The sequence below is a fragment of the Aotus nancymaae genome, unplaced genomic scaffold (assembly GCF_030222135.1).
Source record: "Aotus nancymaae isolate 86718 unplaced genomic scaffold, 86718_ANA_hifiasm-v0.15.2.pri h1tg000040l, whole genome shotgun sequence".
NCBI lineage: Eukaryota > Metazoa > Chordata > Mammalia > Primates > Aotidae > Aotus > Aotus nancymaae.
This window is the reverse complement of record NW_026988454.1, coordinates 115,179,577-115,191,691: the sequence shown is the minus strand read 5'-3', so window position 1 is coordinate 115,191,691 and position 12,115 is coordinate 115,179,577. Positions and strand designations below refer to the sequence as shown.

At 39.9% G+C, this 12,115-nt stretch overlaps 1 protein-coding gene across 5 annotated transcripts in view; it reads right to left on the bottom strand.

The window, feature by feature from the left end:
- The window catches only part of ADGRF5 (adhesion G protein-coupled receptor F5), a 97,289-nt gene that overhangs the window by 28,558 nt on the left and 56,616 nt on the right, over nucleotides 1-12,115 (bottom strand). For 4 of the 5 annotated variants that reach the window (XM_012448808.3, XM_012448812.3, XM_064360991.1 and 1 more), the window contains exons 4-6: nucleotides 5,596-5,766; nucleotides 1,274-1,450; nucleotides 738-844 (exon numbers count right to left, since the gene is read on the bottom strand). In XM_012448808.3, coding sequence (XP_012304231.2) covers nucleotides 738-844; nucleotides 1,274-1,450; nucleotides 5,596-5,766 — 455 coding nt within the window. The remainder of the gene's footprint in view (nucleotides 1-737; nucleotides 845-1,273; nucleotides 1,451-5,595; nucleotides 5,767-12,115) is intronic. The other variant, XM_012448811.3, reaches the window with a different exon arrangement.

The window sequence follows — 12,115 nt, the reverse complement described above, 5'->3', positions numbered from 1 at the left end:
CACTTCATCAAGGCATTCATGGGAAATAACAATATTTGGGTGACACACTGTGATGAGCAGGAGGCTGCTGACAGCCTAAGGCAGGGCTTGGCTGCCAGGAAAGTTAATGGAAGTCATTTTCTCAGCCCACCTGTAATAATCTGTGCCACACTGTTGGGAAGCTCTGTTCAAAATAGGTTAACTCCAGCAAAGTGTTTAGGTTTAGATGAATCAACTCAGTGTAAAGCACTTAAGACAGTGGCTGGCAAACAGTTAACACTGGTATAATAGTCTCTATTTTATGCAAATAAATTTATATCTGTCATAGATATGAATGTCTAGTGACCTCTGGTGTAGAGTGGTTTGAAACCCTCTGTGCCCAGCCACGGGTCGGTCTGCCCAAAAGTTGTTAAAGGTTTCATTCATGTGGTATGTGAAGAACAGAAATGCATTAACTGCTGCTTGTAGGCTAGGTTCTTGGGGCTCTGAATAAGTTTTAGTGAATTGACGCCACCAAATCTTACCTGAACCAGTTCCACCCTGAGAAAAGTTTCTACTTATAGGTTAAGGTGATGCCACACTGTCCCCTAAACATGATTTGATTTGAGCACGTATTAATTAGCCATCTCAGATGCAAAAGAATAACAAATCCCCATCAGTAAATTCTGACAGATCCAATCAACTGTTCACTGTGAATGCAATAGACTCAGTTCAGACCAAAGTTTGTTGGCTAAGAGGCTCTTGGGGCCAAAACCTACCGCTGTTTCCAAGTCAGTCTTGTAGGACCTATAGAGGGCAGAGGAAGTATTCATGAGGTCTTCTTGAAAGCCTACATTTAGTCTGACTCTCATGTTCAGGGTAACGTCTGTTGAGACATAGGTCAGTATTTAAAAATATCACGTTAGTGTTTGAGTATAAACAAAGCAAAAACATTTGTATGCTGTTTTTATTTGTTTGACTGAGATGGAGTCTCCCTCTGTCTCCCAAGCTGCAGTGTTCAGCATGATCTCAGCTTGCTGCAACCTCCACTTCCCAAGTTCAAACAATTATCCTGACTCAGCCTTCTGAGTAGCTGGGACTACAGGCATGCACCACCACAATCTGGCTAATTTTTGCATTTTAGTAGAGACAGGATTGCTCCATGTTGGCCAGGCTGCTCTTGAACTCCTGACCTCAGGTTATCCACCCACATCAGCCTCCCAAAGTGCTGGGATTACAGGCATGAGCCACCGCACCTGGCCATACACTGATGTTCAATAGCCACTCAAAGAGCATTTAATGAGCAGTTACTTACCTTCCTGACGCTGGCAAAAAGGTCCTTTGGGTGGGAGTTCTTTAAGGCAACTGCACTGGTGCCCTGGGAGGAAGACATCATGCTCTTGACAAGTGAGATTGTGAAGACACCTTTCACGAGGCCACCCATAGCCTGTCTCACAGGAGCACCAGATTTCATTTCCAGCAAGTCTGCAGACTATCGTTAACCAGAACAGCAAGGAGAGAGAAGGTGGAAAAGGTGGTCACCATATTTGCATTTATAGCCTGCAGGTATTCATTCTTCAAGAAAATCCTAATCTGACTTTATATTACCTTTCTGAGAAGTTCAATAGCACTGCATGAAATTGATGTTTGCATGTATGCATCACCTTGCTATTAGCCACGACAGTCTGAAAGATGACTGCTGTGATGGTTGAGTGACGAATGGCTAGGTCATCTTTTAGATAGTCATGCCTAACAGTTAATAGCCACCAGATGTCTATAATGATAAGTATAAGGTATCCAACTTCCAAGATGGCCTTTGACCATCCCTACCACTAGGTATTCACATTCTTTTGTAGTACCTTCTTATATTGTACTAAGATTAGTCTATGTAATCAACAGAATATGGCAGAAATGATGGTATAGCACTTCTAAGATTAGGTTATTAAAAACACTACAGCTTTCCTCTGGTTGCTCTCTCTCTCCCTTCACTCTGGGGGAATTGACTGCTGTGGCATGAAGACGCATCATGGGGAGGTCCACATGGCAAGGAACTGAGGTCTGCAGCCATTAGCTAGTGAGAAACTGGAGCCTGTCAACAACCACATGAGTGAGCTTAGAAATAACTTTTCCAGTCCAGACACAGTGGCTCACTCCTGTAATCCCAGCACTTGGGAGGCCGAGGTAGGTGGATCACTTGAGCCCAGGAGTTTTAGACCAGCCTGGGAAACATAGCAAAACCCCATCTCTACAAAAAAAAATACAAAAATATTAGCTGGGAATGGTGGTGTGTACCTATAGTGCTAGCAACTCAAGAGGCTGAGGTGGGAGGATTGCTTGAGCCTGGGAGGTAGAGGTTGCAGTGAGTTGAGATTGCAACCACTACCTCCAGCCTGGGCAACAAAGTGAGACCTGTCTCAAAAAACGAAATAAGAGAAAAAGAAATGGATTTCTGGCCCCACTTGAGCTTTCATACAACAACAGCAATGGTTGATAGATTACTTACAACCTTATGACAGACTTTGAGCCAGAACCACCCAGCTAGGCTGCTCTAAGATTTCTGACCCTCAAAAAACCCTGAAACAGTCTATCTTCTAATAAGAAAACTAAACTTTTTTTTCCATTACCATAAAAACCCTACTTAGGACTCAAAGACATAAAGAAAAAAATGTCTTTTTACATCACACACTTGTGGAGGAAAACAAGAGGTCCTGTCTTGATGAAAACCCCAGTGAGAAAGAATAAGCATTCTCAAATTTAGGTGAGAGCCTTTGGATTGGGGCTGGTTCATCTCTGCGCCTATGTATTGTGTAAAAGGAAGGGTCAACCTTGGCCTGGCAATGAGTGACTTTCGTGGCTTTAGTGCGTTTTCATCTCCCAGAAGTGAGCAACAAGGACCAATGCTTGCTTTCTATATGTTAAATGCAGCAGGATGTATGTAATGCATACCTCTATTTGTAGACTATTGTAGATATAGTTTATGGGGTAAATAAGTTTAGATATATATGGAAGTTTATTTTTATATTACTGTTAGTACCAATATTCATCAGTACTTCCACCTTCTACATCTTAATTCTTAACAAATATAAATACAATGATTTTAAAAACTCTCAGATAATAAATGCTACTTTATGACGCTAGGTTTTAGACTTTGTTATGCATCAATAGATAACAAATATAGAGTGCAAGCAAATTTGTGCTTTCTTCATATCAAGTCAGATGTGAATGCCTACATGAACCCTGCTCTCATTGGAGCTCTGAAATAAGAGTGTTTTGAATCAATTTCCAAAGCTGGACCAAAGTCACATCTTTGAGAGCTGTTTGTTCTGCAGATGGGTGCCCAGGCAAAGTCCCACAGAGTGACTACCCAAAGGGAAGTTACCAAATAGTTGTTTCTGAAATAGGAGGGACAACACATTCCAGTCAATTCCTTGGACACTAATGCAGCCCGTGTCCCAGAAGTGGGTGGCACTTGGGCAGGAGAATTAGGAACAGAAGAAACTGGAGCTGTTAACAAGCTAAGTGTCCACTGGAGGCAATATGAGGATAGCCAACAGGATCCCACTTGTTGAAATCTCTCTCTTACTGACATGAAATTCCAGTGCTAAAGCAATTTTGTTGTTGTCTTCTGTTTTGTGAGGGAGGATTATGGGAGGAGTAGTTGAAGAACTTTCAAGTCCCACATAAAATGCAAACATGCCATAGAAGAATGAAAAAAGTTACCACCTCCAGACCACCTGCCATATCTCAGGTATTGATCAGTGCTTTACGTACATTGTCTGATTTTAAATATCCTCAGTTTTTTATTTGTCATTACTGACAAAGGATCATAAGGTAAGCTGTTAGAAGAATGAGGCGAGGGAAGGATGGAAAGAGGAAGGTGGTGTAAGTTTGGATGCTTAGACATTAGTGCCATGGTCAGTAGGCCTAACCTTCATTGCCCACCCATCCTATTCACTTCCTCTTTGAGGACAATTCCCCTTAGCTGTTCCCTGCAGGTCCTGAGGTCCATGAGACTCAGGCTCTCTCTGCCATGTTGAAGCGTCCACTTTTGTCAAACCTGTTTCATAGTTCGCAATCAGAAAGGATTCACCCCCTCTATGTGTGAATGACCAGTCTTTCTGGAAGGATAAATTAAACTTTCCAAGGTCAAATGCATTCTAATTGAGAAGCTTGTTAACCCAAGTTTTTCAGATGGTTAAACAGTGATGCCTCTTGAAGTCATCCCACCTCTAGCAGAAAAAAATCAGAGAAAGTTTGTTAATATGTTTATACTGAACGTATGTAAGATAAACTCACAACTAAAGCTCAAGTGTCTATAATTACAAGTTGATCAACAAAAAACTATTTTTCATACTTGTGGGTCTGTTGCGTTTACTGGATTCACTTACTAGCACCTACAAAGACACCAAAAGGTTTCCATTAAAAAATCGGGAAGCAAAATTGACTAAAAATCTATCCAATAATTTATTTGAAAGGTAAAATATCTGTACTAGGTGGGAACATTGAACGGTGTTTCCTATGTATGTTCCAAAGTGCCCTAGTTTTGTGAGATGTTCTATGGATAAAGAGTGGGAAACACAGCAGAAGCTCACTGCTCCTGAAGGACTTATAACTGCACATCGGTGACTGAGAATCACCCTCAGTTAGTGGAAAACCACTAATACAAGGAAATTAGTGCTGATGGTAGAATTCAGTGGGAAATAGCATCCAAAAGGAGTGATAAGGGAGCTGTGACTTCAAGTAGCATATATTAAGAATCAAAAATTAAAATGCATGTACTGACATTGGGATGAACTATTTGAAATATGCGAATTCAAGAAGAATTTCAAAAACAAGATTTTTTTTCTTACCTTCATTTTAGAATAATAAAACCCAACATCTATTTTTCTTAACCTCATTGTAGAATAATAAAACCCAAAATCTTTCCAATTTAAAAAGCATTATCTTTTTATCAGACAAATGGAATCCCTATCTCACAGCATCTACTGTATACCAAATCTTGGGTGATGGTCTCTGGAGACATAGAGAAGCTAGCATGACCTGGGAAAAGAGTTAGCAACCAGAAAATCCAGTCTATGACCTGAGAGGTTCTACTTAATGCCTTACTTCTGATGCAGGCATATACTTGTTTCCTATTTCCTTACCTATAATGACAAAGAGAAGGGCATTTGGTACTTACTAATATTCAAGATCTTAGTACTATATATTCAAGATATTAATAAGTACCAAATGCCCTTCTTTTTGGCATTATAGGTTCTATGTCAATTGACTATATTCCATTGACATAGCAAGGGAAGAGGATCCAGGGAAGAGGACCCAGTAGTTTATCTGCCCAAGGGAAGAGGACCCAGTAGTTTGTCACAAAGGACCTGGCCATATCTTGGGACCACTTTATGACAAGCATCATACAAACTACCAAGCAAACCCTTGGTCACCCCTTAACATAAGAAACCTCAGGCTGCAGAGTTTACTCATAGAGGCTTCATTCAGGAAGGCTGTGAAGTCATAGACTCACACATCAGTCCTGGTGAGTCATTTCACTTGCCTACTGAGTAAAAGATTGCTCTGATAGTCAGGAGCTCAGTCTTTCTCATGACATCCAATCATTTACTCTGAAACAATGGGTCTCTCACTCACCTGTTGTCACATTTATGCTCACAATGTCGGTAATTTGGTCAGTGTTATTCACTTGGATTGGAAAACTGAGGCTGTTCAAGTAGGCTTTGACAGGATCCAGGAAGGATGCATTTTCAAAACTGATCTCAATATTAACAGTGTATTCTTCAGCTGCAGGACTTTTTGTGGCAACTACAATGAAAGCACATGAAGGCTGTGAGAACTTACCATGGGAGATGGAGCAAGATCATGATGGATATTTCAGCAGTTAAAGGTAATGACAGGTACATGTGAATGGTTGGTCCATCAACACTTAGGAATTTCTAATGAAACCTTTCAGAGAAAAAGAAGAGCTTATAGTCACCACCTTGGTGTCCAAGGCCAAGGACTGCTGTGTGAATTATGGACTGTAATGAGGCAAGAGTGGAAGCAGAGAGAATAGCAGGGAGGGTCTGGAAATGGTTCAGGGAAAATATGTCACGGTCAGGACTCACAGGAGTGAGTGAGTCAGTGTTTCCAGCAACTTTCAGTCAACAGGTGCATATTCTAAGAGCTGAACCATGCATGACTTGAAGACATCTGGGAAAAGTCACACAGTTAATTCCCTTTGCCCTTAGCCTATGGAAAGAGCGTATATTCTTTGTTCTTCCTCTATATCTCCTGTGTTAAGAAACAACAGGTATTCCATAGAAGTTTGGCAAATTGGAATGTAAAACAAAAGAGATTTTCAGCTCTTCATTGTTTTTCCAAATTGTCTCCAAGTGGTTAACTGGCTGGCATTCAAGGTGTATCTGTTCCCCAACACACACATACATCAGGAAGGCTAGATTATATATATACAGTATATTAATACTAGTAGTCTATAGAGACTACTATATATAGGCTATGTATATACTATAGAGACTACTATATAGAATCTATAGATTACTCTATATAGACTATATATACTATTTACATACTATACTATATATACTAATATACTATATATAGACTATGTATATATAGACTAGACCATATAAGGCATACTATATATATATAGACTTCTATACTATATATAGACTACCATATAGTAGTCTATATAGACTACTCTTTATATAGACTATATATACTATGTATATAATGTACTATATATACTATACATATACTAGTATACTATATATACTATATATAATAGTCTGTATGTACTATGCTATCTGTATAGTCCAGACTATATATATATAGAGAGAGAGAGAGACTATATATATATATTATAGAGACTAAATATATAGACTTTATATGTTATTATATATACTACATATACTATATATACTACATATTCTACTATACTACAGATACTATATATAGTATGCTATATATATAACCTATACATAGATACATATGTAATAATATATAGTCTAGACCATATATATATAATACTATATTCTACATATATAGTAGTCTCTATATATAGCATGCTATATATGTTTTCTAGCCTGCCTGACGTAGGTTTGTGTTGGGGAACAGATCCACCTTGGCTATAGTAGTCTATATAGACTACTATATGTATATAAACTATATAGTCTAGTCTCAAACATGTATAGTCTAGTCTATATAGTCTAGTCTATATATACATAGTCTATACAAACATTATGTACTATTTATACACACTAAATATATATGTGTGTGAGACACACAAACATATACATACACCACACACATACACACACGCATACACACACATTTTGGGAACTTTTCTTTCATAGTTTTCTATATCACATAATGTCTGGGCCATTAGTTTTAACCTTCCCAAGAGCAGGAACTGTTTCTTTCATGTTTCTTTCACTTCTTTTAGCCTTACTTACTCCATCTGGCATAGAGCTCACCACATTATAAATATGTGACCAATCAATTCTTGTTAAACCTGAAATTCTCTAAGTCAAGTCACAAATTCACTTCTCTGTCACTGACAGAATCTTTGACCAAATCTTGGCTAGAATATATAACTGAAGTCATGGACACAGTTAATACTTAATAAAGAACCTTCAAAGAATAAGAATGTTTTACACAGATACATTGAGAATGTTTTTCTTTTTTTGAGACAGGGTCTCTCTGTCACCCAGGCTGTAGTGTAGTGGCACAATCTTGGCTCACCTTGATCTTCACCTCCCGGGCCCAAGTGATCTTCTAGCCTCAGCCTCCTGAGGAGCTGGGTCCACAAGCTCATGTCAACATGCCTAGCTAATTTCTGTGCTTTTTGTACCGATGGAATTTCACCATGTTGCCTAGCCTTGTTTTGAACTCCTGGGCTCAAGTGATCTGCCTGCCTCAGCCTTCCAAAGTGCTGAAATTACAGTCATGAGCTGCTATGCCTGGCCATTGAGAATATTTTATCTTGTCAGTTAAATAAGAAAAAAATTAGTGAATACTTATAAAATGATTACTTTAAAATATACATTCTATCTGAAAAGATAAAGTATACTATACCATAAAGTTAAAATTCTGTATTAAAAGGGCACAAAATTTTCCCATAACATTGCAAGATTTATATATTCCAAGAATTCTTGGTGTGAAATACTAAAATATAGTAAGTTTATCCTGGGAAATTCTAATTGTCTAATGTTTATTTCAGAAAGCTATAACATTTGTTCACTTAGTTTTGTAAACTGTTTGTCTTAGGTGGTCGGTTTTACCCATCAACCTTGTTGAGAATTATTTCATCCTGGCATCATTCAGCTTCCACAATTAACTCAGCCTATTAAAAAGTTCTGTGCAGATTTTCTGAAATTACGAATGCATGTTAAGGTATATTTCCTCTTTATAAAAATGTACTTATCAAACAGAATAAAGTGACTTTTATAAGTAATGCAGAAACTCTGTCGTGATAGTATGGCATTGCCTCAAATTTCCTGTTTACTTTCTGATCCTCAAATGGTTCTGTGAGGAAAACAAGCTTCCTGGAAGAATGGTTAATCTTAATTTATGTGATTCTAACTCTGGACACATTATGTTGTCCATTGGGAATATTTGCAAGGACAGAGGCTGCACGATATTTACAAGGTCTGCCTTAGAGTACATTCTTTTTCCTGAAAAGCAATGCAGCAATGTTTGTATCCTCCAGAGGGTTCACTACCTCCAGGATCCTCTTTGCCATGCCAGTCTGCTCTCCTCCCATAGATATAAACAGGATTTCCTGGATGGTAGCTGCCTTTTGGACGGGTGAGGTCAGTAACAAATCTGTATCTCCCACTTCATTGCTTTGTTGCATCCCAGGATCTGATCCCGCAAAATATCAATGCCTGCCTGAGAGTCACACCTGGACCTGAGCCTACTCCCTACTCCCTGGGCTCTTTTCAGTCACAGCTGAAGCACAAGTGGGTGCCTAGAAAGCACATAGTGATTCAAGGATGTCATCACTCCCCATTGAAACCAAGACAGTTCTGCTCGGATTTTACAAGGATCCGAGTCAAAAACATCAAGAACTAAGAGGAAAGGCTCCTGTGACCTTAGCAAGTTTCAGTCTATAGCATTCCTGCAGCTGTTAATGTGGGCACCCAGTCTCTAAGGATCTCTTTCTCTTACTTACCTTTTATGTTCTCCAATAGCTTCTAAAAAGAGTTTCAGAATCACCCTTAGCCTGAGCATCACCTCTCCCTAGATACTGGTATGGATGAGGAACCTCGAATAGAGAAGAAAATGCCTTCTCCTTGAAAATACTCAATTATTCAAAACAGGCTCAAAAACGCCATTGTAATTTAGCAGACTGTTGGCTTGCCCTTGGAAATCATCTATTCCAGTGATCCCCAAACCTGACTGAGGATTATACACACCTAGGGAATACACACACACACACACACACACACACACACACAGAGAGAGAGAGAGAGAGAGAGAGAGAGAGATTTTGGAGGCTCAGCCCATGTGAACCAAAGTACAGTATTTATGGGTTAGGGCCAGAATCCTGTATTTCTGTTTTGTTTTGTCTTTTTCAATTTCTACTGCTGATTTTGATGATCAAGTAGGTTTGAGGTCTAATGTTCTAATCCAAATGAAGAAACCCAGAAGGGAATTTTGGAGAGCCAATATCGGCAACTATATTTGTGTTTGGCTTTGCATTTTGTTTCCAGACACCTCCTGCGGCTACTCCTATGGAGGCAAACACTCAGGCAGCCTCTAAGCTTCTTTGTTCACACATTTTCTCTTTCTTGCCTCAAGGGAGGTGATACTTGCTCATTCCCTCTCTTCAATGATACTGGATAAATCAGTGACAATAGCAAATGTAACAATAACAGCAGCAGCTGCATTTATTCATCATCTGTTAGGTTCTAGGGCCATGAGAAGAGTATGCATATATCTGTTTGGCAGATGGCAAAATAAGGTTCAAAGAGTTGAAGCCACGTTGACAGTGTCAGTGCTGGGATTGGAAACATTTTTCTGACTCCAAAGTCCATTTTCTTTTCATTGTACCCTGACACACTTCAGATGGAAGAAGATAATGAATGAGACCACTTTTTTTTTTAAACACTTTAAGTTCTGGGATACATATGCAGCACGGGCAGGTTTGTTACATAGGTGTACACGTGCCATGGTGGTTTGCTGCACCCATCAACCCATCATCTACATTAGCTATTTCTTCTACTGCTCTCCCTCCCCTAGACCTCAACCACTGACAGGCCCTGGTGTGTGATGTTCCCCTCCCTGTGTCCATGTGTTCTCATCATTCAACTCCCACTTATAAGTGAGAACATGCAGTGTTTGGTTTTCTGTTCCTGTGTTAGTTTGCTGAGAATGATGGTTTCCGACTTCATCCATGTCCCTGGAAAGGACATGAACTCACCCTTCTTATGGCTGCATAGTATTCCATGGTGTTTATGTGCCACATTTTCTTTATCAGTCTATCATTGCCAAATGGGAACACTTTCTAAACCTTAAAGTACTATTAAAAATATGAGTTATTATTGTTAAATGTGTCTTTAGAACTTGGTGTACAATTCCTAAAGTAAATTCTAAAATAAAATCAAGTTCGAAGGCAAAATGATTGATAAGAAATCAAAGAATTGTGTAAACCTTTGTTTAATTCTATTCAACATAATAAATGTCTTAAAAATTCACATTCAGGTCTGGGCGCAGTGACTCACACTTGTAATCCCAACACTTTGGAAGGCCAAGGCAGGCAGATCACGAAGTCAGGAGTTCAAGACCAGCCTGGCAACACAGTGAAACCCCATCTCTACTAAAAATGCATTGTGACTCATTGTCACTGACACTCGTGTATTTTGATATTAAGCCTTGCTAGCCTCGTTTGTTCCTTGATTTAATGATTTACCTGTAATTTTACTATTTACTGAATGTCTATTTTCTAGGTACTGCACTGGGAGCTAGAGACACAGGGTGAATAAAAGGAGCAAAGCCCTGTCTTCCAGGATCTTTCATCCTTATGCTGGAGGCAAAAGATAAGTTTACATTTTAACTTAATGAAGGAAGGTAAGGAAACTGTGACAGGACAACAGGGAGGGTTTTTGTTTTGTTTTGTTTTTGAATGGTTACAAAAGACCTTTCGTAAGCAGTGAACTGTGAGCAGAGACTCAAATGAAGTAAGGGGTGAACCAGGAAGCTATCTGGAGAATATCACTCTAGGAAGAGTAAACAGGTATGAAAGCCCTGAGGTAGCAACCCTCTTGGCTTCTTGAGGAACAGCAAGAAGATGCCCTCAATTCCCCAGTACACACTTGCAATTGGTCATTTCTTCTTTTCTGAAGCCTAGGACAGTATCATGGTCCTATAGGTAAACAGCATATAGAGGCTATGGCTGAGCCTTCTTGCCCTGTAATGTCCCAGGGCAACAGGATCAGCACCTAAGGAGCAGCTTAGATGCTCAGATATCAGCATGACCCACATAGCGGTGGGGTTAGAGGCTCGCTCGCCTCGCTCCCTCAGAAGGCCCGGAGTTGAGGGTTAGAAATGCCTGCGCCTCTCAGCCTGAGGACTCCAGAGCCTGGAAAGTGACATTCCTTGTCTTTCCCCCAACGACTACCAGGGACCAGGAGGAACAAAGACAGTTCCTCAGCTTCTGTGTGTGTGTTTTGGATGCACTCCCGTCCTTTTCTGCTCCTCGGGATGTCTGACTCCTGATAGTTTAATGTGTTTTCTTTGCCCCTGGCATTGTTAGTCTGGATTTTTCTGGCTCACTGATGCACTTTGTGGAAGGTAGCCAATTCCAGGTGTCATCAGTGTCACAGACAGAGGCCTATCAGCAGGCCCAGGAGGCACAAGACAACCAGGATTTCCCTTCTCCTTTCCCATAAATCACTGCCAGCCACACAGCACTTATCTTACAGGGACATTTCTGGAAAGTTGGCCACAAACTGCAACCAACATATTTGGGTCTTAATCACAGCTGTTTAAGCAAACAATTCCACTTTTGCCTGGAAACACTAATGGGAACTATGGTTTGTCAGCGTCAGAGCTTAAGTAGATGCATAAATTAACTTCTTGCCTGCTAACTTCACCCAGGAGAAAAGAGATTGGTTGGTGTGGCTTCCTCTTGACTAAAGGGGTCAATGCA